Here is a 26,193-nt window from a genome sequence, read left to right on the forward strand (position 1 = left end):
ATTTAGAAAAAGAAGAAAAAATGCAAAATAATGTCAACACCTCCCCGGTGTTGTATGTAATCCTCGTGGGCTCCATACGCCATCACGACGTCGGAGCCGCCCACCCGGCCCGAGATCTACGTCACCGTAATGACGTCACGGCTCCGCGGCAACGCCCCTTACCTATGAACAGATTCCATTCAGTGTCCAGATCAGCTTGGTTGGCCAGGCAGCCCTTCATGACGTTGAGGCAGTAGTTCTTGCAAGGTCTCACCGTGGGAAGACCCCGGCAGTACGGGCAGTACAGCATCTTCATGAGGGCTCGGATGCACCCTGGGGTTGGGCTGACCTACCGATCGGTTGAGAAGAAAAAGAAAATCATTAATAAGAAGGGCGGGAGGGAGACAAAGAAAAGATGTAACCCATTTTCTCCTTGAAAAAGAAAAGGGAGAAATGGCTCTGAGAAACGCCAGCAGCCGCGGAGCAAAGCAGCTATTAGGATCTTAACCCTTTGTCATACTTGATCTCCAAGCCAGGCAGGTCGACATGGCAATAACCAATTTTCGTGAGATGTCCCCGTCCACATGTTGATATCTGTGTCATTGTAACCCAGCCCTAAAACCTGGACGCTGTTGCAGTGCCGTAGCACGTGAAATGAGATAATGCACGTGAAAGCAATTTGCAAAGTTAAAAGCTCCATAAAAATGTAGGTATGATTAAAGTTTGATGTGACACCTTTCGAAAGTTTTCCAACTGGTTATTTGACCCTGTTTCTAAAGGAGGCTGGCAGATCTACTTCCTTTGTACGTCACTTATTAAAAAGGATCGATATCAACTTATCTGGCATTTCTAAGACCCAGGCCTGCTTAGAAGCAATGGGAACTGCCGAGAGAATGTCTTCAGGCATTTGAAGCTTTGCAGGTCTGGGAACTTTGTGGAAAATGGACCCAGGGTTGAATGTAAGGAGAAATCCTTGTAGTACTTCACAGGAGCTACTAATCAACCGATGATGAAGTGGCATTTGCCTTGAATATGAAAAGCTGAGGTGCTTCTAAGTTAATCAATTCTAAGCCAATAAAATCTCTTTTGGACTCATTTAAAATTCTAACTTGACTTGAAGAGGAAAGATTATTTAAAACAGCATGGACCAACAACGGAAGAAAATACAGAAAGTTCTTTTTATGACTAGACACAAAATTACTATCGTATTTATCTGGTTAGTGCCATTTAATTTTGGTGTCTTAGTCAAGTAACCATATGTTGCTGTTCTTGTGTTCTAGATCTGAGAACAAGCCTAACTTGTATCATTTGGATCTGTCAGAGAGTCACAATCTTATCAGACATACTGACGAAGCATAATATCAATGTAAAGGTAAGACAATGAAAGGTAGTTCTGCATAAATAGGTACTTTCCACTACTAGAGCCAATCTCTTGTCATTTTATTCTTTACCTAGAAACCACACATGAATTTGTTTTTAGCTTTTTAACTTGAGTATAGTTGACACACAATTTACATTAGTTTCAGGTGTACAACACAGCAATTCAACTTCTCTACACCTTATGCTGTGCTCACCATCAGTGTGGCTACCATCTGTCCCCATACAACACTATTACAATACTATTGACTATATTCCCTCTGCTGTACTTTCCATCTCTGTAGCTTATTCATTGATAACTGGAAGCCTATATCCCCCATTCCCCTTCACCCACTTTGTCCATCACTCCTTTCCTTCTGGCAACCATCAGTCTGTTCTCTCTATTTAGAGGTCTTATTCTGCTTTTTGTTTGCTTATTCACTTGTTTTGTTTTTTTAGATCCCCGTATGAGTGAAATCATATGGTATTTGTCTTTCAACAGCTTTGAGCTTTTTAATGCAAGGCTTTGTTTTTTTGTAACATTCTCTTACTTTTATGATGTAAACTGACAAAGCCCTTAATACATTATTTCAGAAAACGAAGCTATTTATTCATTGATTTAGGCACTGAAAATTCTGGTTGTTCTTTGATTTTATTTCCAAAATTGTAAGAAGTTTCCAAATATACAGAAAAGTTGAAAGACTGTTATAATATATACCCATAGCCTCACTCCTAGATTATCATTTAACATTTTCTTATACTTGCTTTTTCATCTATCTGCCCATCCTTCAATCTATCCATTAATCACCTTTTTATTCGTTCAAAGTAATATCCTTTTGATTTTTACTTTTCCTTGTAGTTTAATGTTGGCTTTAATAAGATAGAATTAACATGATCAACAACAGAAAGTTAGCATATTAAGTACTCCAAATCAAAAAGTGCAGTAAAATATAATTGGCCTTACTTTACAAAGGTATTTAGAGAATGGTTTAGTATCCATTAATTTTACAACTTATTTTCCAACAACAGAACGAAACAAAACAAAAAACATAAGAACAAAATTGAGGAATCTGGTGGTTTTTAACTTGAGCACACATTTGTGTCATGATATCATCTCCTCCAGATAAGCTATTTTGTGAAAATGCCAAATTTTATCCACACCAGAGCAATAGTATCTTAAAACTTTCTTTTATCCACTTGTATCCCAACTCATTCACGGATAATAGAGGAAAAAAATCTGTATTCTCCATACAGGATTTATGTGGAATTTCAAATTCTTGTGCATTTTACTTATTTTGCTTTGGTGGCAGTCCTACAAATTTGTGTCTGTAGGATTTTGTTTTCCATAGCCTCGTGACTTTTGTCCTGACCCTGATGCCTTTCTCCAGAGACCAACCCTATTTTCAGCCGAGCTGGCTAAGCAATTTCTTCCTTTAACTCTGTTGGATTTTTGGTTTTCTGGCTGTTGGTATGACATAGTGCTTTGCTTCTCCCTCAGTATGCCAGTGTAAATCGGGAGCATTTGTCAATTACTAGGGATCTCTTAGGCAGTGTGGACTCTGTCATCATTATAACCTGCACTGCTCCGCAAAACATGCAGATCCTTAAAAGGCATTGTGATTATGATTTAGGTACTCAATAAGTGCTTTTGAATTGAACTCTCTATTGTGTTTCTCAATTTCTTGGCCACATTGATATTCAAAGAAAGACAGATAGATTTATACATCTTAGCATTCAACTGTTACCTTTTAAGTTTGTTTTCAAAGGTAATTATTGATTGCATGAATTCCAAAGCCTTTCTGCTTTGTTTTGTTTTAAATTGTGTTGGAACCAGTACGGTTTTCTCAGTCTGACATTTTAGAAGAGTCTCCAACTCAGGGTAGCAACCAACAGAGGAAATTGAACATCCTTAATAACCCAAAAGAACAATGTTGTTCAAGTTAAATGTGGCTCTCTCAGTACCTTTGGAAATGACATCCCTCCTGGTCAAATAAAGGGCATTTGAAGAAGAAGAAAATGGAGTGTGGAGGATCAAAGTTTAAGCTTTCATGTTCACAGACCCATATTTCTTGAACTGACATACCTGCATGTGTGAATTAAAATAAAAAAAAAATCATCACTTTAAACCGAAGACTTAGAAGTAAGCCTCTGAAAAGAAGGTTGCTTTAAATGCCAGTTGTGTGAGGGATATTTCCATTTTTAAATATTTAATAGTGTTTTATAATTGTGCTATAGTGATTTTAAAAAAATCTTTTTATTTTGAAATCAATATAGACGCATGAGATGCTGCAGAAATAGTAGAGTCCTGGGTACCCTTCACTCACCAATGTCACTTGATGGTGACATTTCAAAGAGCTGTGGTATGGGGCATCTGGGTGGCTCAGTCGGTTAAGCATCTGACTCTGGATTTTGGCTCAGGTCTGTGATCTCAGGGTCGTGGGATTGAGACCTGTGTCGGGCTCCACACTCACTGTGGAGTCTTTTTAAGATTCTCTCGATCTCTTTCTCTCTCTCTGCCCCTCCCCCTGCTCATGCTCTCTCTCTAAAATAAATAAATAGATCTTTTTAAAAAAAATAGCCGTGGCACAGTATCAAAACAAGGAAACTGGCCTTGGTATGTTGCCATGAACTAGTGTATAGCCCTTATTCAGTTTTCATGATTTTTTCAACTTGCATTCATTTGTGTGTGTGCACGTGTGTGCACACCTGCACAATTTTATTCCATATACAGACTTGTGTCATAACCACAACCAACATAGAGAACCTTTCATCACCACAAAAGAACTTCTTTGTGCTACCTCCTGTGCTACCCTGGTTCCTGTCACCTGGCAATAATCTATTTTCCATCTCTATAATGATATCATTTCAAAAATGTTAGATGAATGGAATCACATAGTTGTCACCTTTTGAGCTTTACTTTTTTTCTTTTTTTTAAACTGAGCATAATGCCTTTGAGGTCCATCGTTGTTCCATGTATTAATACCTCACTCCTTTTTATTGCTCACTTATAGTCCTTTGTTTGGCTGTAACAGGATTTGTTCAACTCTTCATTCACTGAAGGGTATCTGGGTTGTTCCAGTAGTTGGCTATTAGAAATAAAGTTTCTATGCGCATTCATGCACGGGTGTTTGCAAGAATGTAAGTTTCTGCTTCTCTGGGATAAATGCTCAAGAGTGCAACTGATGGGTCAATTCCTTGCATCTTGGGTTTAGTCTTTCTGTTAACTTCTTTTGAAGCTGTTTGTATACAATGACATTAATAATCATTTTACGGTTGGTATTATAATTGACAAGTTTTAGTAATCATACAATTTATAACTAAGTTTTCTTGTAAAATAACAGAAAAATAACACAAAAATATTGAGTTCTTAGTTTGCAACCTTGTGCTTTTCTGTTGTTTGTATTTCTTTTTTAAAAGGTTAAAGCAAACTGAGGGTTCTAGAGGGGAGGGGGGTAGGGGGATGGGTTAGCCTGGTGATGGGTATTGAGGAGGGCACGTTTTGCATGGAGCACTGGGTGTTATGAACAAACAATGAATCATGGAACACTGCACCAAAAACTAATGATGTAATATATGGTGATTAACATAACAATAAAAAAATTAAAATAAAAAAAAACAATGGAGAAAAAAAGGTTAAAGCAAGATACATTGAAACATGACAAGAAATACAAAAAGAGCCCTTAATAAAGCAGTATTGGAAGAGAGGACTAACACTTATCTACCTGGCTCCTCACCTGTATCAGGATGGTATAGCAAGGAATTTTTGTATTTTCTAAATGTGATTTGTGGCATAGCACACCCTTACCCACATAGTAGCAGTTCATTTCAGGTCTTTAATATACATAAGACTTTTTTGTAACTGGACCAACATTCATGCACTGATGCTCGTGTTAGTAATTTCTAGTAGTAGCCAATGTAAAATAACTCTGTCACTTAAAATATTTTTAGAAAACAAGAAAACATGTGAAAGTTATAAATCTATATTTATACACAATGAATATATACCTAGTGAGTGCTTGTTTCTATGGAAATCAGACAGCCAAAATAAGCAAATAACCTATTTGACTTCTGCTCCCAAAAGACAAACAAGTTAATGAAAGTAAACTATTTAACCAGAATAAACTAAAAATGTGTTTTTAAGGAAGAGTCTATGCCATTCTCCAGTTTCTAACCTACAGTTATAAGAAACGATAAGATGTTTCTACTCATCATCTTAATATATCATGGAATTGAAGTGTCTTCTGAGGTCCTTGAGAATGATTACATTACATTCAAAGTAGTTTCACGTTGAGGAATTTTAATTTTTTTTAACAATTTATAACCTGTAAAGAGGCTTTGTAGGAAGTTCATGAGAACCTAAATTTGTTTCTTCTTTGTTCAGTCATGCAATTTTCTTTTTTTTTAAAGATTTTATTTATTTATTTGAGAGAGAGAGAATGAGAGATAGAGAGCACGAGAGGGAAGCGGGTCAGAGGGAAGAGGGTCAGAGGGAGAAGCAGACTCCCTGCTGAGCAGGGAGCCCGATGTGGGACTTGATCCCGGGACTCCAGGATCATGACCCGAGCTGAAGGCGGTCGCTTAACCAACTGAGCCACTCAGGTGCCCCATGCAATTTTCATTTATCCAGCATTTAGGGGGATGAATAAAGAGATCTCATACCAGTGTCAGGATTCTCGGAATACATACATTTCCAGATTACTTCAGGGAAAAAATTATGTGTCTCAGGGAAATGCAGTGGAAAGGGAACTCATGAAAGGGCATTTAGTTTAGAACTGAGAAGTAGAAGTTGCCAGGGAAGGCTTCTGAAGAAAGCCATGTAACAAATATCTGTAAGATAATCACAGAAGATGGATGACATCAAAGAAATGGTGGAGTAGGGAATGCTGAGAATCAGTCCTTCCACTGAAGCAACAATTAAGCTAGCAAAAAATGACAGAAACAGCTTTCTCAGAACTTTGAAATTTAAATAAATAAAAAAAAAACTTATAGCAGCCAGGAGAGTGCTTAATAAAGAAAGAGACTGCTAAATTTCAGTAAAAAGGTACTGCTACACATGAAGCCTTAAGATATTTATGATAATCACAATCATATGAAGTGTCTTCTCCGACTATAATAGAATGAAACTGGAAATTGGTATCAGAAGGAAAACTAGAAAATTCACAAAAACGTGGAAATTAAACCACAAACTTCTATATAATCAGCTGGTTAAAAGAGAAATCATTAGGGAAATTAGAAAATATTAAGATGAATTAAAATGAAAACATACAAAAACTTATAGCCATAAATGCCTGCATTAAAAGAGAATATCTCAAATCAATAACCTAATATTATACATGAAGGAATTAAAAAAGAAGAGCAAACTAAAACCAAAGTTAGCAAAAGTAAGGAAATAATGAAGATTAGAGTGGAGTGGAGAAAAAAACATTGGTTTTAGTTTGCTCTTCTTTTTCTAGTCCCTTAAGGTATAAAGTTAAGTTATTGATTTGAGATCTTTCTTCTCCCAGAAGTTAGGAGAGAGATGTGGGATCATTTCACCCTTTGAGCCTCTAGAAAGAATCAATCCTGCCAACACCTTGATCTCAGACTCTGGCCTACTGAACTGAATTTCTGTGGTTTTAAATCATGGTAGTAAGTTATGGTGGCCAAGGAAACAAATATACACACCAACAAATTAGATAACCTTAATGAAATAGATAAATTACTAGAAACATAACCTACCAAGACCGAATTGTGGACAATTAGGAAGTCTGAATAGATCTATAGTAAGTCAGGAGATTGGATTGGTAATCAAAAGCCCCCAACAAAGAAAAACCCTGGACCAGATGGCTTTACTGGTGAATGCTACCAAACATTTAAAGAAGAATTAATAAAAATCCTTCCTAAACTCTTCCAAAAAATAGGAGATGAGGAATATTTCCTAATTCATTCTAAGAGACCAGTATTACTTGATACCAAAGCCAGACAAAGACATAGTAAGGAAAGAAAACTATAGACAGATACACCTTTATAAATGTAGATGAAAAAATCCTCAACAAAATACTAGCAGACTGAATTAAACAGTATATTAAAAAAAATTATACACCATGACCAAGTAGAATTTATCCCAGGAATGCAATGGGGGTTCAACATAAGAAAAATCAATCAATATAATAAATCTTATTCATGAAATAACGGGGTAGGGGAAACCCATATGATAATCTCAGTTGATGCAGATAAAGCTTTTGATAAAATCCACCACACCTTCATAATAAATACATACGGAAAGCTAGGACTAGAAGGGGACTTCCTAAACATGATAAAGAGCATTTATGAAAAACCCACAGCTGACATCATACTCAATGGTGAAAGACTGAAAGATTTCCCTTTAAGATCAGGAGCAAGACAAAGAAAGCCTGATTTCACCAATGCTGTTCAAGATAGTATCGAAAATTCTAGCTGAAGTCATTAAGCAAGATAAAGAAATAAAAGTTGTCAATTTGAAAAGGAAGAATTAAAACTATCTCTATTCACAGATAACATGATCCTACATATAGGAAATCCCAGAGCATTCACATACACACAAAAATACCTTATTGGAGTTAATAAATGAATTAAGTAAAGTTGCAGGGTACAAGATCAACAACAAACATCCAATGAGTTTCTAACACTAGCAATAAACAAAAAAGGAAATTAAGATACCAATTTCATTTACAATAGTATCTAAAAGAATAAAATACTTAGGAATAAAATTTAACCAAAAAGGTGATAGAATTTTACACTGAAAACTATTAAGCATTGTTGAAAGAAATTAAAGAAGACCTAAATCAATGGAAAGATATCCTGCATTTGTGTATTGGAAAACTTAATGTTGTTAAGATAGCAATACTACTCAAAGTAATTTATAGATTCATTGCAACCTTATCAAAATTCTAACAGTTCTTCCTTGAGGAAATGTAAAAGACAATCCTCAAATTCATATGGAATTGCAAGGGACCCAAATAGTCAAAACAATTTTGAAAAAAAGTAACAAATTTGGAGCAATCCCATTTCCTGATTTCAAAATGTACTACAACTTGCTACAAAGCTAAAGTAATCAAAACTCAGTGGTACTGTTCATCAATCTCACTTCTAGGTATTTCTTCAAAAAAAGCTGGAAACAGGTTCTGGAAGAGATATTTGTACTCCCATGTTCATTGCAACATTATCACAATAACCAAGAGGTTATTTCTAATGTTCATTGACTGATGAGTGGCTAAAGAAAATGAGGTATGTACATACAATGGAATATTATTCATCCTTAATAAAGAAGGAAATCCTGCAATAGGCAACAACACGGATAAACCTTGAGAACATTATACTGAGTGAAATAAGCCAGTCACAGAAGGACAAATACTGCATGATTCTACTTATATGAGGTACCTAAAGTAGTCAAACTCATAGCAGCAGAAAACAAAATGGTGTTTGCTGGGGCTGTGAGGGAGAGGGAAAGGGGGAGTTTCTATTCAATAGATATAGAGTTTCAGTCCTGCAAGATGAAAAAGTTCTAAAGATCTTCTGTACAACTATGTGCATAAAGTTAGCAATATGTATGGAATACTTAACAATTTGTTAAGAAGGAAGATATGTGTTTTCTCACAATTATCATCATCATCATCATCGTCATCACCAGCACCATCATCATCATCACCACTATCATCATCAATGCTGTGGTACTGGAATGAGGATAGACATTTAAATCCATAAAATAGAGTTGAAAGACCAGAAATAAACAGACACATTTATGGCCAATTGATTTTTACAAGGGTGTGAAGATCATTTAATGGGGTAAGAATAGTGTCTTCAACAAATCATATTGGAACAAATGGATATCTTCATGAAAAATAATGAAGTTGGACCTGACCTCAGACCATGCACCAAAATTTCTCAAAATGGATAAATAACCTAAATATGAGCAAAATCAATAAAACTCTTGGAAAAAAAAAAACTATATAGGTAACTCTTAATGACCATGGATTTGGCAATGGATTCTTAGATATGACTCCAAAAGAAAAAAAAAATCAATTGGGCTTCATTAAAATTAATAGCTTTTGTGCATCAAAGGACATTACCAAGAAAGTGAAACAGCAACCTAACAAATGGAAGAAAATGTCTGTAAATTATATATCTGATAAGGGTCTTATATTTAGAATATATACAGAATTCCTAAAACTCAGCAAAAAAAAGACAAGCAACCCAATTATAAAATAGGCAAAGGACTTAAATAGACATTTCTCCAAAGAAGATATAAAATGGCTAAGCAGCTCACTGAAAGATGCTCATCATTGTTGGTCACAAGAGAATGAAAATCAAATTGAGATATCACTCACACCACTAGGATGGTTACAATAAAAGAGAGAGCTAATAAAGGGCACTGATGTGCATGTGGAGAAACTGCAACCCTCATACACAGCTGATGGGAATGTACAATGGCAGCCACTGTGGAAACAAAACTACCATATGATTCAGCAATTCTACTCCTAGTTATGTACCCAAGAGAAATGAAAATATACATCATACAAAAATTTGTACAATGCTTATAAAAGCATCATAGCCAAAACCTGGAATCAATCCAAATTCCCATCAGTTGATGAATGGATAAACAAAAGGTGGTATATCCATTCAGTGAAATATTATTCAGCACTTAAAAGGAATGAAATTCTGAGATGCTGCATCATTGATGAACTTTGAAAGAACATTAAACCAGTCACAGAAGACCATGGATTGTGTGATTCCATGCATATACAAAATGTCCAGAATAGACACATCCGTTGTTGTCAGGGGCTGGGTAAGAGAGAGGAAGAAACATAAGTTGGGGCTGATAGGTACAAGTTTTCTTTTTGTGTGTTGAAAATGTTCTACAATTACAGAAACACTAATGGTTGCCCAATACTGTAAGTATACTAAATACCATTGACATTTGCACTTTAAATACCATTTATATTTACCAGTGAACTTTATGGTATATAAATTGTATCTCAGTAAAGCTGTTTGAAAGAGAGAGAGAAGTGCCTTTAACAAATAATTTCCTACTACCATATTTGTACGTTGCACAGAGGAATTACTGTCTTTGTCACTGAACCAAGGCTTTATTTAGGCATGTGGTTATGTAAAAATTATTTAAATAATGTTAAGCTTGAATTAACATTAAACCAAAATTAGTTTGATGTGCATGACTTTAATGATATTTTAACACTTTCTTTTGAGAAAGTCACCTATTATTTCAACTGTTACTTAATGGTGGTTTGGTGGAATGAATTACGGTGTACATAAAGAGAAAACCTTTAGGCCATCTAATTCAGTTTGAATGTTGATTAAAATGTATATGCTCTAAAACTATCTTCTCTCCATCTCATACCATCGAGAGTGAACAAGGATAAGACAGGAAGCAATCATGAATTGCAAATCAGAGCCTGGAGGAAAAATACTCCCTATATGGATGACAAATGTTTGTAGTGCCATCATGATAAAAATTCAGCCTGTTTTTAAAAATGTAATTTACTTATTAGCTAGAAACCCCCCTAGAAAAAGCATGAGGCTTATGAAGCATTTGCAAACCATAAAATGATTGAACTTGTTGGGTCTGGGAGAAAAGGAACAGACCTAATTTGCATACCTAATAGCCGGAGATGCAGAACTTTCAAAGCCAAGTCTAAGTAACATCGATGCTGTGTACACTTAAAAACAAAATCAGGGCATGGGAAGTAAGGTGAGTTAAGGTCTATGTCAGTTCTTGGCAGCCCCATTAGTGCTTGTCAGATTATATCACAAATTCAGTGTTACCTAGATCCAGTTCCTATATTTAATTTTATTCTTCAAAACGTAAATAAAACTGCCACAGAAGTTTGTAAATGAATGTTATTATTCATTTTGGAATAGTTCCAAATAGCATTTAAATAAATTACACACACACACACACACACACACAGACTGGATATTTTTCATCCATTAGAATAAAACAGCTCTTCCTACTAGTTAAATACATATTTCAGAGGGCTTTCTGATGTGTTTACCCAATAAAACACAATATCATCTTAATTTTACCTTGCTCTATCATCATGAGTTCTTGGCAATATTGCCTTTTATTTGTGCAGTCTGCTTGACATTCTAAACTTTACCCAAATGTAAGTCTTCAAATGGGAATGCAGAATGTAAAATAAGATCCCTAAATGTCTCATCAGGGAATAGTTGCCTTCCTCAGTTAGAAATTATAGTTTAAATATTACTTCATTTGGAAGAAACATTTTAGCAGTGACTTTAAATATGAGTCATTGATGTGAGAATCCACTTTGGTAAAAGCTATGAATTCCAAGCCTCTGTACAGTGGAACTAACATATTTGTAATGTTTCTGCTCTGGAATACACACAATCTGCCCTGAAAGTAGGGGGATGTGGCATTTTCAAGAGTGTAAAACCAAATCACTCATTCTCTAATGAACATGATAACTTTAAACTCCTAGTGTAAAGAGCTGGCATATGGTGGGAGGGGAATAATATTAAAATATGTCTGATGGATACAGGAAAATAGACAAACGCCATATTGTGTTTTGGTAATTTTTGATGCACAACACATGGATATGAAATTTGTGTTGATCTTATCTTTCACTCAGCAGTTCCCCATGAATAGTGATATGCCTTCCTGCCAGTAGCACTGATGTCATCTAGTTTATGGATAATGTCGTTGTGAGCACGCACAGAGATTCACATTAGTTATTCTAGTTCCTGATGAACCCTACATGAGAATCCCTGTGGCTCAAAGCACCAGAGTATTTCCACGTAAAATTCCCAGTCTTTACTTCATCCTGCAAAGTACCAACATGGACCTTTTCAGAAAAAGTCCTAAGGAGGAAGAAAAATTTCGGGGCAAATCTAGAACACTAGTTTGGCCATGCTCTAATGTGTTGGCTGACAATTGAGCCATGGACTGTCATTAGCAAAGAAGAGAGTATTAAATTTGGAAATTTCTGTGGACATGGAGGGAAACTGGTTAGAAAGAGATCCTCCAAAAGAAGCCAATGGTGACTCTACACTTCAAAATAATAATAATGAGGAGGAGGAGGAGGAGATGAAGAAGATGAAGGAGAAGGAGGAGGAGGGGGAGGAGGAAGGGGGAGAGAGGGGGGGAGGGGGGAGAGGGAGGGGGAGAGGGGGAGAGGGAGGGGGGAGAGGGAGAAGGAGGAGGCAAAAAAAAAAAAAAGCTAAGATAGTGGTTTTTGAGACTGAAAAACAATTGTAGTGTACCAAGGAAAGGTTTTTCTTCCCTCTTCTTTCAATATTCATGGAATGGAAAGCTATGAATGAATTCATTCTTAAGTTCATGCAATATATATTTAACAAGCATCAACATGTGCTGAAACTGCTCGAGGTGCTATAATGAAAATGAATGGACTTCAAATTTACCAGGGAGCAAGATCCACAGCTGAGGGAGAGAGCCAGTGAGAAATACCTGGGGTTCAAATGACTGGTCAAGAAACACAGCACTAGTGAAGAACCTGATTTCACCTAAGAAAGGCCAGTGGGAGGTGAATCATGAGAAACTCCCAGGAGAACAGGAGAAGCATAAAATGGAATATCAGGAGCATGGGGAATTCAGTGATCTTGTACTAGTCACTGATTTAATGTTTTTGTTATTTTTATCTTATGTAAACATCTTACAAGGACAACTTAATAATATTGAGTCTACAGGATTACAGGGCGCATTGTGCCTTTCAGTACTTCTGATATTCCCAAGTGTTCTGGGGATGTGTGAGGGAGAGAAAATATACCAACAAGAGCAGAAGTCCATGAAATGAATTATGGGAGAATTTGTAGAAGAGTGATATAAAAATAATGTTTCTAATCTTCTTGTGTCAAGGCAGCTTAAAAGGTTGTCCCCCCAAATAATCCAGGGCTACCTGAATAATTCTTCAGTCTCAAAAGAGGTTTACTATGAAGGATGAAACTAATGTGTAAGTTATGGCATATTTGATATAGAAATAAGCAATGTCGTGTGGCCATAAAAAAGGATGAGATTGTGCCATTTGAGACAACATGGATGAATCTAGAGGGTGAAATAAGTCAGAGAAAGACAAATGCCGTATGATTTCACTCATATGGAATCTAAAAAACAAAACAGATGAATAAACAAACAAAAAGCAGAATCAGACCTATAAATACAGAGAACAAACTGATGTTGCCAGAAGGAAGGGGGTGATGGGCAAAGTAGGTTAAGGGGAGTGGGAGGTAAAGGCTTCCAGTTATGGAATGAATAAGCCACAGGGATGGAAGGCACAGCAGAGGGAATATAGTCAATGATATCGTAAGAGCGTTGTATGGTGACAGATGACAGTTCCACAGGCAGTGAGCACAGCAGAATATATAGAGAAGTTGAATCGCTATGTTGTCCACCTGAAACTAATGTAACATTGTGTGTCAACTATACTCAAATAAAATTTTTTAAAAAGGAAATAAGCAATATTACTTTAAAGTGATCACTTCATAAGAATGATGAAATGTAAGAAAAAGTAAGTTTTTCCCAGACATCTCATCCAGCATTCCTACAATTTTTTCCCCCAAAGAAGCCTTCCCCATTCCATGGCCCTGATGTGGCTGTCCTTTCTGACAGGTGTTAGTAAAAAGGAAGGTATTCTGAAGAACTAAAATAGTGCTTCATTGAATAATGATAATTGAATGATAATCATGATAATTTATCAACAAACATAATTTTATGTGATTGATTGCTCAATTGGTGATTTTATAAACACTAGGAAAACTTTAGTACCACATGTGGGTGGTTAGGATATGATGCTTACATTCCTTTCTATGGTAGCCACTGAGCCCTTGTTGGGGGAAAAGCCCCATAATACCATTTTCTTATGAAAACTCCTATCAGACTCATGTTATTTCAATTCACAGTGCAAATTCCAGGAATGTCATCCACCATTAATTCCTATATTTAAAAAGAATTATATAAAACCACCGATTAAGTTTTAGGTCAAAGCTGAAATTAAAATATTAAGCACAATTTTATTGAGCTCTAAAGGATATATCTATATCATATTATCCTAAATTCTGTAGGTGATTAAAAATATAATTTATGAATGTTCCCAAGGAGTTTGCTGTTTTAAACATTATTACATAGTTCACGTGTTATTCTAAATATATAAAAATCTAACAACAAAATCCATTAGCTTATTCCATATTGCTGTGGAAGTGCTAATGAGTAAAGGGTGATCCCCAAAACTATCTATGGAGAGTCTATTGGTAATTAAGCATTTGCATACAGAGTATCTTTTAGGACCTTATATTAAACTTTTGCAACTTTAAAGAATTAATTCAGTTTCTGGAGGCATCCTACTTTGTTAATAGAGAAAAACTTAAGTATGGGTAAAAACTGGATTTTATAATTTTTTTGTCAGCATTTTCATTACCCTTGCCCTTCTAATGTTAATCTCCATCTAAAGTAGAGGAATATTAAATGTACTTATTGCACTTAGGAAGAAAAATTAAATTAATCTTTTCAAGTCCTTCTTGAAGGAAGTTTTCAGATTTCTTTTCTAAATATTCATTGGCATTCACTTTTTAAACTTTTTCTTTCTCCCAGATTTCACTGGAAGAGTCATGTTAGCATAATATGCTTGAGTAACTGAAAACACATTTGCTCTTATACTATGCATAGATTATTTTACCTTCAATTTTGGTTTGATTTTGCAGGCTATGAAGTTATTTTAAATGATTCAAATGCTGCCTGTTTACTGTCCTACAGGAAAAATGAATTTAGAGCACTATAACCTACAGATCTTTATTTCTTCTGCAATTTCTATCAAAATATGTTAACAACTCTAATAGCAATGTCAACTGAACTCACGTTCTTGGTCAAGTACAGGTGTGTCACAGGTGCTAAAATTTAGCTATCAATGTCATGTCGACTTAGACTAGAAAAATGGTAAACTTCTTCTCCATCAGCTGAACATACATGACTCTCAGGACAGCCTTCTTGAGTCCCACGTCCATTCTCTGCTCACCGACGGCAGACCTCAGGCCACCACTAACTTTCTAGATACAGAGATACAGTTTTTGGTCTCCAATCCTCTAGGCCTTAAATAAGATACATGAGGCCTTCCTGAGAGACAGCTGAGCAGAGATGGTTTTGTGTGAATCCATTTCCACATCTTCAGCCTCTAGACAAATTCTTTCCTAAAACAGACCTGCCAAAACCAAGCCTACTGGCAAGGCCATCTCTTTCACCATCTACTTCCCACAAGTCACAAACACATTCTTCTCATCCATGCCTAAATGTTATATTGCACAGGACCACAATGTAAGTACCTGGGGGTCAGAAATTGGGGTGGGATGCTAGGAGCAATTGAAAATATTATTCATGTAGAGAAGCAAATTATTATAGTGTCCAGGTCCCTTACAGTGATCCTTTACAAAGCAGATCATTTTTAATATTTTGCTTTCAACAAAACTGAAAGAGGACTTAGTCAAACTGTCAGCTGCTAGATTATTAAAAGTCAGTCTGAAGATAGCTACTATGTTATTTTTGGCCTATAGCTTGGAATAATTTCAACGAATTGAATGACTTTCACAACAACATTCCTTTTATTCTTAGCTAACCATTTATTTGAATAATGTTTCTCAATACATACTCTGTAACAATAAAAAGGAGTGGAACTGATGCAGAACTATTCTCTATATAAGAAAGAATTCATCCAAAGATTTATGAACCGATATGGAGGCAGGGATCCCACCACTTTATTAAGGAAAAAATTTGCAACAAAACTTTATCTTAAAACTTTAATTATCAATGAATATAAGATATATGTGTGGTTTTGATCAATTTAGTACCGATGGTAATTGTAATGCTAATTCAATACAGAAGAAAATGTTAGCACTTAGAGCCTTGTGGTCACAGAAATTGTTTTAAAAGGTTAATTTCACTTTACATATATGCATTTGTCACAGAAATGGTAGAGTTGTTATTAAATTGTTCAAGATACAAATATATATTATATTAGCGTAAATTTCTATGGGGGATTAGAATGATAATATGAGGTCAGGAGAAAGAAAAACAACTGTTGAAAAAAAACTTGTTCATGTCTTTTTAAACAGATCCTAATGGATTACACATTGCTGAAATATTTAGATTTTTATTTCACTGAACATGTTTAAAAGAGGAATGTCATGCTTTGTCTTAACTGTCAATATTTATAGTGTAGCAGAAATTACATCCTTTGCAATTATTTAAACTACAATAAACATTTTAGATAACTCAAAAGGTTCCTGAGCATATATAGATTTTTCAAAATGATTTTCGGGAGGCCACAAACAAAAACCGTGAAGACAATTACACTGGCTCTGCACCTCTAATTCTGGTTTTGAGCGTTCCCTGAAGGGACAGATACCATTTTCTCTGTTAGTCTCAGGGTCAAAGTTGCAGAGAATTTCAGTGTGGCTGTGAGTGTGGGAGATATGAGGTGGGCTGTTTGGAAAGACAATTCTTGTTACAATGTGGACAGTGGAACAGAGATGCAAGAAATTGGATGCTGTTATTTACCAGACAATAGAAAAATATTGATACATTTTGGAATGTATGTGGACAAGGATATAAATTGAGCCCAGAACAATAAAAATAGATGCTCTGTTTTTGGGGTGATATTTTCGATAAATTTTTTTCTTTCTCTTTTTTTGAGAAGTTACTTTTAGTCTACAGTACTTAAACTTTAACAAATGTAAGCCAGATGCACATTTAGAGAAAAAAATGTCATTTTAAACATTTCAAACATTAAAAAAGAACCTTACGCATAAGTTATTGACATCATTTATCATGAGTGGACTCCATAAATGAAAATGAGATTAGTACTCTCAATGAGCTACAAGTCCAGCTTCTCAAAGGACTTAACCATGCTAACAGGTCATAAAGATCTAATGTAGCAATGGAAATTGTTTTACAAATTAAAAACAAAAACAAAAAACTAAGAAAACTTGAAGGGAGAAAAGGATCACGGCGACCAATCACATAATGCCCATTTAAGGGGAGTAGAAACAGAGGAGGGACTAGTAAGACTCAGAATGAAGGACTAAGGGCAGTTGAGTATCTTCTACTTCTCTCCGTATTACCTTCCAAATTCTCTCTGTGGTCAGCAGCAGCAACACTGTGTTAGACGTGGGTAGTATGCAAAGACACCACTTGGGGAATTGCTGTAAATATCTCTGTGTTGTCTGTCTCCATGGAATGTAAACTCCATGGAGGCAGGGATTCACTGTTCACTGCTGTATCTCTAGTGCCTTGAAACAGTGTCTAATCACAGTGAAGGTAAATACTTGTTGAATCACTGGATGGGTGAGTATTTGAATGAATGAATAAATGAATGAATGATTCAAGTTCACAGTTTCAGTATTACGCAAGCCAAAGGAGGAACTTCAAGAATGGTGTGGTCATGCATGGCAAATGCTAAGGTTACTTTGGGGAACTGAAAAGGAGATGATTGGACCTAGGGCTTAGGAAGCCATTTTGGAGAATTTTAAGTTAATAATTGAAGACTATTCCTTCAAAAATTTATTCTTAAGGAGAGAAAGAGCATAGTGACTAAGAGAAGGAATTCAGATTTGAGGAGGATATTTTGTTTATTTATTTTTCCAGAAAATGGAAGACATGAGAATGAAAATTTCTCATACCAATATGAGTAATAAATAAGTCAAATTGCTGACATAAACAAAAACAGTGATAGTTCTTTACACAGGGCTTTGCAGTTCTCCAAACAATCCAATATATATGACCTCATTCAAAACTTGAAATTGCCTCTTAAGATCCCCATTTCATCTCTGGAAATTGAAGTGAGAAAGGCTAACTATCTTGTCTAATGCCATGCATCTAGTAAATGGTGGAGACTAGAATAAGTCTCCATGTTTTGACCCACTTCAGTGTCAGCACTGTAAGAATACACTTAAACACATTTTTGCTTTTGAGGAGTATGTGAGTAACCTGGGTTAGTTTAATGGGGATTCTAGTTTAATGTGCCAGCTTTGTCTATATAAGAATGTTAGAACACTGAAATTTGGTCCTGTCATGTTCATTTACTGTAGCTATTAAGTACAGCCAATAAACAAGTGGGTGGTTAATAGCCATTTTACCCTTAGGAAAGGAGGAATTTCAATATCATTTGCATTTCTAAATCAAAGAGCTCAGCACAATATTTCTTTCTTTTTTGTTTTTTTAAGGCAGAGAGTATTGAAGATTATTGAAAAAAAATAACTGATCTAATTTAGACACTTATCAGAAATAAATCATGCCCTTAGAAAATGTTTAAGAGGATAGGTAGTTTTCCTTCAGAAAATGATACCGGGAGAGGCAGACACAGATAAGCTGGAAAGAACATGATGAGAGTAAAATAATAAACCAGTCTCATCCCCTGAGGGCTCATTTTTTGTGACTGCCTATTTTGGCTAACATTTGCGAATACAGGACTTGATGTAAAAAGTACAGAATCAGGGGAATGCCAGGTGGGAAAACTGAGTCCTGGGAACTGAAGTGACTTGTTTATGTCTTGTGACTGATTAGTTAGTTGCACAACTGAAAAGAGCCCATGTCTCCTGATTTATTTTCTCTCCATACAGCTTTACTACATCCAAGCTTCTAACCTTGCAAAGAACCCACGCATAGGGATTCTATACTAGACCTTGTAAAGTGAAGAGAGGTTTGCTGACTTGGACAAATAATTAGACTGAACAGTGAGTCAAGAAGCCAAGGAAAGTCTGGATTTCAAAGGGGCTGCTATTTTATGCAGGTCATCACAGAACTCCCCAACATGGAATATCATAAAAACCTGAAATGGCCTTGGTAAACTATTGTGCCAATACAATGACATATTAAAATGAATGCTAACTGGGACCTCATTCTAGACTATGTAAATGAGGTGAAGAATGAGCCATGTATAGAGAGCAATCTTAAGAATCAATTTCATCCTCTTGGAATTCTAAATTCACTTCCCATACCTCCTTCAATCCCAATTCAACTCTACCTTCTAATTAAGCGCAAGGAGATATTAGTTCATGTGTTCTTAATGCCCATTCATATTTAAAGGGCTACAGGTCACCATGCATTGTCTGAAACCTTAGCTCGACTCTGATTCTTCTAGTTCTTGCATTTTACATAGTGAGATAGTAAAAAGTCAAAATACGCATAAAGGGTTTTCATGTAAAACTTGACTAACTTGATAAATCCGGTAGGACGAAGCACAGTAAATAATTTTGAAAACAAAAGTATTAAAAAATCAGTCATTTGATCATCTTAAGGTTTAAAAAAAGAAGAATTCAGTTCAGTTGAAATGTCTACATGCTCCAATATATTCTAAGTGCTGTTTGCCAATTTACCAAAAATGGAAACGGGGGTGGAGGGGTTGGAGTGGAGCCTGGCTGGGCTACAATACAGCAAAGCAGACCTTGTAAACATAATACCTAGTGTCCCGTGTGATTATTCCTCTAATTATCTGACATAAATTGAGATGCAAATAAGACCAAAATGTGCAATTTTTTGGTCTTTTCTGTAATAATGCATGTTAAATTTATCTATACTATGAGTAAAAATCTCCTCTCCAAAGCAGCATTCACTACAGATGAGGGCCTAATCTATCAGCAAGATGACACGGAGGAAAATCTGAGATTACTCTATGGAAATGCTGGAGTGATTAATGCAAGTTTACCTGCTAAGTTATGTGGACGAGAGTGATCCTAGGCACTACTTCATTTATTCCACTGAACAAACTAGTCCATTAATCAAGTCTGTATCCTTGATTTGCACTACTAGTAATAAAATGTATTCTTTGAATGACACATCCACCAAGGGAAATCTTTTGATTCCCAGAGCAGGGCAGAGCTCAGATATACAAACGTAACGTTTTTTTTTTCAGCCTCATAAGTGAGACAGCCAGAGAAAGACATGCAGTGATTTTGTTGAAGCCTCTGGATTTGGAGTCACAAGAAGGGATAATTATGATTACCAAAGTGTCTACGATCTTTAGTACTGACTTCAGTCCTATTTTATTCCATATTCTACCTATCCAATCAACAGTGAAGTGGCTGGCGCATATTTTTTCAATTCTCTTTTTAATGTCGTATAATCTTTCCTTGAGTGTCAAAAAAGTTTGAATTAAATAGACTGTATGACGGTACATGTTAATAGATTGAACACATAACAAGCAAAAGAATAACCTTGCTGTTTACTGACTTAACAAAAAGTCTTATTTTCACTTGTGTCTCTTTAAAGGAGATACACTGAAATGATATTTTAATCCTTTTGCTGATCCTCATCGAAGGGGGTAGCTAGTGATAACTAATATTAATTACTATATTACAGTAGTTATTACTATAAGTAGTTACAACTAAAAACAGCCCATTTCTCTCCACCTTCCCTCCAATTACTTACTAAAAGCAATGCCCTTCTTTGTCATGTTGACACCTCTTCCTCAGTTCTGACTGAGCTCTAGTGATGCACTTGTCACATTGTAGCAGGGCAAGTCACTCACATGGCAGATTTACAATGTTCAGACTTTTTAAAGTTCTTAAACTTATAATTAGACTATGTGCTCAATTTTTATACAAACAGTTCAACATCTAAGTTTCTGCTTAAATACACCTTTGACATACTACCTTCTTGGCAGGTTCCAATTATACTTTATTGACTGGAGTTGCCAACCTCAGAGAAAGTACATGCTGCTTTTCTTAGCTGTGACTAGTTATTGACCATGGTTACCAACACTGGAAAAAGAGCACGTGGTTTAGTTAGCTGTGGCTTCAGACTATTTTCGTTCTCAGCTGGATGCGAATTATTCACTTTCCTTTCGTCAGCTTTTGCCTCTGTCAAGATCACTGTGTTACTGTTGATTTCTTTAGCTGTCTGAATCTGAAACAATAGCAGCACCGTGCCAAATGTTCAATGAAAGTGACCTTTTTTGAGTGTTTTGCAAAGCCATTTAGAAACAGATTAGAGCTCTTTGCAATTGGCCTTTTCCCTTTTCCAGGCTTCAGTAGAATCTGTTCAGCCTCAATTGGGATAACTCTCGGGGTCAATCTCTACAAAGTGCCTTTGAGATCTATATGCCCCATGCAAATTTCCATTAATTATAAAAAATTACAAAAATCTTCTGCTAAAATTTTAAGATTTGCTATGTCTTCATGTATTTTGAGACAGTGAGAACTTAATTCCTTTCTGAACTTATTCCCATTTCTACGTGGAAACATGGAACTCATAAAAATCATCAATGGATTTTCAATTCTTAAGCATTTTATGCTGTACTTCACCTTGTTTTATATCAATTCCAAGTGGGCCTCTCTAATATATTGATAATTCATTTGAAATAAGGAAATGTTCTGGCAGAAGAAAAAATAGATTAATTTCTAGAATAAATTAAGAAAAATCTGGTGAATATTTAGATACTCCAACTAGTCACTTCTACTAATATATTTATCGGTCACATTCTTTTCCCTAGTGGCATGATCAGTAGGCATAGAGAAAAAAAAACTTAATATCCTTTTGCTAACATGCTTTGGCCCCTGTTCACTGCATTAAGACAATTCTGGAGGACAGAGCTGACGGAGTTTCAATGGGAGGGTGTTGACCAAGATGAATTTAATGTTCCCCTCAGCTTGACTAAACTTTAGAAAGCTTTCTTATTATTCCCTGAACTCCCTTTTAAGAGCATTTACTTTAGAAAACTTGTGATTACAAGCTCTTTCTCTATCCTTTCAAGGCATAAAACTTCTAGCATTTTGTCAGTTTTTCAATCCAAGAATATCTTTCTCAATGACATGAGCCATCCCTTTAAAAGGAATCAACAAAAAGATAGGGGCCCTGTCTCCTGTTCTCTATGAAAGAGCAGGAGCCTAATGTCAATTCAATAAGCACCAATTAGCAAACAGAAATGGCCTGACAACACTGACCAGCCTCCCCACAACCTCCTCCAGTAGTTTTCCAATAGTTCACCTCAGTGCTTAAAAACCCTTCTGCCTTTTATTTCTGTGGAGTTGAGTTCCATGTTTCCCTGATACTGTAATAGTCTCGTTCCCCTATTGCAATAGTCTTATATAAAATCTCCCATGCCTGTTTAACTCTATGGGCTGCAATTTCTCTTTGACAATTCATTGACTTTGACTTACTAAAGTATAGTTTTGAATAAAATCATCTGTTTTTTCATTCATATATATTGTATATTATTTTTGAATCTCGCATTCTATTTTGGTCCTGTTTTGATTTTTCTGGGGGTTCTCATTGTACCCTGAAATGTACAACAATTTAGAGAGTGGTATGGCATTTAGCTAGATCTGATTAAACACAGTTACACTTCTTACTCATTAGATTATAACTATAATGCTATATATAATCCTACATATAACATATAACAAAAGCCCATATTTTTATGAGATTTTAGAGTATACGTGATTTTGTAAGATTGATTTTGGACAATTCTTGAATTTGTAAAAAATAACATGAAGGCATCATGGAAGATATTTATAATCATACAATGCAAAAGAGATACTATTTCTAAGAAGAAATCTAATTATCTTTTTCAAATTACACAGTGATATTTAATATATAGAATCATTGATGATAATAAAAATAATGCCAGGTAAAAGGGAAATGTGTGGAGTGCTCTACGCTAAATACTTTACACTCATTCTTCATTTAATTTACACTCATTTAATCTCATAATAACCTCTGAGGAAAGAACTTTTCAAGTAAGGAAACTGAGGCTCAGAGAGTTTAAGTGACTTGCCTGAGGTGTTCAATAAATGTTTGCTGGATTGAATTGTAATGACTTAGGTTGTCCTCTGGGTGCTAAATCAATTACTCTGCCTATTTCTTCTTCCTAAGCTGGGTAATACACCTGTTCTAAAAAGTTTAGAAACCCTTCTCCCATGCTGTTTCTTAGAAATGGCAGCATTTCCTGAGGGAAACAAGCCCCCACAATGGAGTAGGACCAGGCATCCTTGGAGAAGAGCTGTGCCAGTCCCCTGGCAGCTTCTCATAAGCATGTCTCCCCTGCACAGCTGAGTAAGCCAACTCTTTGGCGTCTCAAAATACTCTGAGAACAGCTGCAGGGTCCCAACCCAGAAGACACTCTTTGGGACTCAGTCAAGTGATCCTTTGTAAAAATGTTTGGCAAATTGCTTTGAAATTCATTTTGCAGCAAAGTGCTATGTAAATGCAAAGTGATTATCTTTATTATGATAACTGAATTCATGTACCCTTTTAAGTTCCTACCAGGCCTATTCTGTATACATTTTATGATGATACACCATCAGCAGCAAAACACCTTTTCTTAGTCTTGTTGTCATTCCTAAGCCCTCAGCCCCTACTGTCTGACTCTGAATATGATTTATATTCATGGGGAGACATCTCATTGCTATAGACAGGTTTAGAAGATGCTCAAATAAAATAAATATTTATTAAATTCTTGCTGTGAGTGCTAAACATTGCTCTGGTTTTATACAGAAAGATGACAGTGCCACTGCCCTCAAGGGGCTTATGGCTTATGCTAACACACATCCACAAATCCCTTCAATGTAAGATAGAAGAATAAATATGGCAGCACACACATTACAGTGTAAATGAATTCAAAAGTGTTTTATTTTCAGTAGTTTATTTAGCAAACATAATTGAGCCCCAATTATTTGCCAAGCACTGAGAATATAGTAGTGAGCAAAATGGGTAAGATCCCTGAATTAATGCATCTATCTGCTGCCTACAAGAGGCTCATTTCAGAACTAAAGACACACGCAAACTGAAAGTGAAGGGATGGCAAAACATTTATCATGTGAATGGGAGCAAAAGAAAGCCTGATAGTAGTACTTACATCAGACAGAATAGACATTAAAACAGACTGTAACAAGAGACAAAGAAGGACATCATCATCATCATCATCATCATGAATGTTCATGCAGTGTTGGTGTGAATGCAAACTGGTGAAACCACTGTGGAAACCAGTATGGAAGTTCCTCAAAAACTTAAAAATAGAATTACCATATGATCCAGTAATTCCCCTACTGGGTATGTGCCCAAAGAATATGAAAACACTAACTTAGAAAGATATTGGCACCCCTATGTTTATTGCAGCATTATTTACAATAGCCAAATTATGGAAGAAATCCAAGTGTTCACTGTCAGATGAATGGATAAAGAAGATGTGGTACACACACACACACACACACACACACACACACACTGGAATATTACTCAGCCATCAAAAAGAGTGAAATCTTGCCATTTGCAACAACAGAGATGGACCTGGAGGGTATAATGCTAGGTCAAAAAAGTCAGTCGGAGATAGACAAATACCATATGATTTCACTCATTTGTGGAATTTAAGAAACCAAACAAAGGGGGAAAAAGAGACAAACAGAAAAGCAAATTCTTAAAGATAGAGAAGAAACTGATGGTTACCAGAGGTGAGGTGGGTAGGCGGATGGGTGAAATCGGTGAAGGGGATTAAGAGTGTACTTATGATGATCACTGAGTAATGTACAGAACTGCTGAATCATTACATTGTACATCTGAAGCAAGTATAACACTGCATGTTAATTATACTGGAATTAAAAAGAAATTAATTTAAAAATTATTTAAAAAAATCGTTCCCTCAGACCAGCTTGCGTGAACTCCACAGAATTCTAAAACATTATTTTGTGTTTAACATTGGCCACTTACTGTTAGCTGGAGTGGTGCTTAGCTAATCAGGGACAACGAGTGCACAGTGTTTTGAAAAAATAAAGGTGAGTGGAGACAAAAAAGCACTAACCACTGAGAAAAATATTTTCTTGGGTCCATGCACCTAAAGATTCCATACCTTCCCGATGGAATGTCACTTGTGCTCCCCTGGAAAAGCAGGGCGGGCCACACATCACTGGAAAAATCTTAGTGAAACCAAGTCTGATCATCTCAAGGACAGTGTGTGGCAAAAAGGAGGGTTTTTTTTTTTTTTAATTGAGAATAAATACTTGAACACACAGTAAAGCAGCTGAAGTAATCAGAAGCTATTCCCAATGGAACCTGTATTCATAATCAACCTTAGTCCGTTTTCTGTCCTATATGTACTTTGTGCACCTTGAGATTTTAAGTATACAATCGCCACTATACCATGCCAAGCATTTTAAGGGAAACTGTAGTGGTTTTTTTTTTTTTTTTTAGATTTTATTTATTTATTTGACAGAGAGAGACAGCGAGAGAGGGAACACAAGCAGGGGGAGTGGGAGAGAGAGAAGCAGGCTTCCCGCGGAGCAGGGAGCCCGATGCGGGGCTCGATCCCAAGATCCTGGGATCATGACCTGAGCCGAAGGCAGACGCTTAACGACTGAGCCACCCAGGCACCCCGGGAAACTGTAGTTTTAATAGTAATGTCATTCAGGGTGTCCGGGTGGCCTAGCCTTCGGTTCAGGTCATGATCCCGGGGTCCTGGGATCGACCCGAGCGTTGGGCTCCCTGATCAGTGGGAAGCCTGCTTCTCGCTCTGCCCTTCCCCCTGCTTGTGCTCTGTCTCTGAAATAAATAAATGAAATCTTTAAAAAAACAGTAAACTCATTCAGTGTGGGCTGCATCTTCAACATGGTTGGGGAAAGATGTCAGATTTCAACTAATAATAGTTCAAGGAAATGATTACAGAGAAATCACAAATGATAGTTCCAATGCCTTGATCAAAATTACTAGCTTGAAATTTATAAAAGCAAAATTACTTTTAAATTTCCTCCTGACAAAAATCTAATTTTTCTTAGGATATTTCAACACGATGAAACCAACTTGTAGCTATTTGCTTTTTCATTCATCTTTTCTGGGAAGAATTACAATATAGACATATACTAGTTTTTCTACCTCAT

The 26,193-nt window shown here is 36.0% G+C and overlaps 1 protein-coding gene across 2 annotated transcripts in view; it reads right to left on the minus strand.

Moving 5' to 3' along the window:
• Nucleotides 1-26,193, minus strand: part of GPC6 (glypican 6) — a 1,079,188-nt gene that overhangs the window by 353,312 nt on the left and 699,683 nt on the right. For both annotated transcript variants that reach the window (XM_073894397.1, XM_025874780.2), the window contains exon 4: nucleotides 163-328. In XM_073894397.1, coding sequence (XP_073750498.1) covers nucleotides 163-328 — 166 coding nt within the window. The remainder of the gene's footprint in view (nucleotides 1-162; nucleotides 329-26,193) is intronic.

The sequence above is a fragment of the Callorhinus ursinus genome, unplaced genomic scaffold (genome assembly GCF_003265705.2).
Source record: "Callorhinus ursinus isolate GAN/ISIS: 27379988/994484 unplaced genomic scaffold, GSC_fseal_2.0 scaffold7, whole genome shotgun sequence".
Taxonomy (NCBI): Eukaryota; Metazoa; Chordata; class Mammalia; order Carnivora; family Otariidae; genus Callorhinus; species Callorhinus ursinus.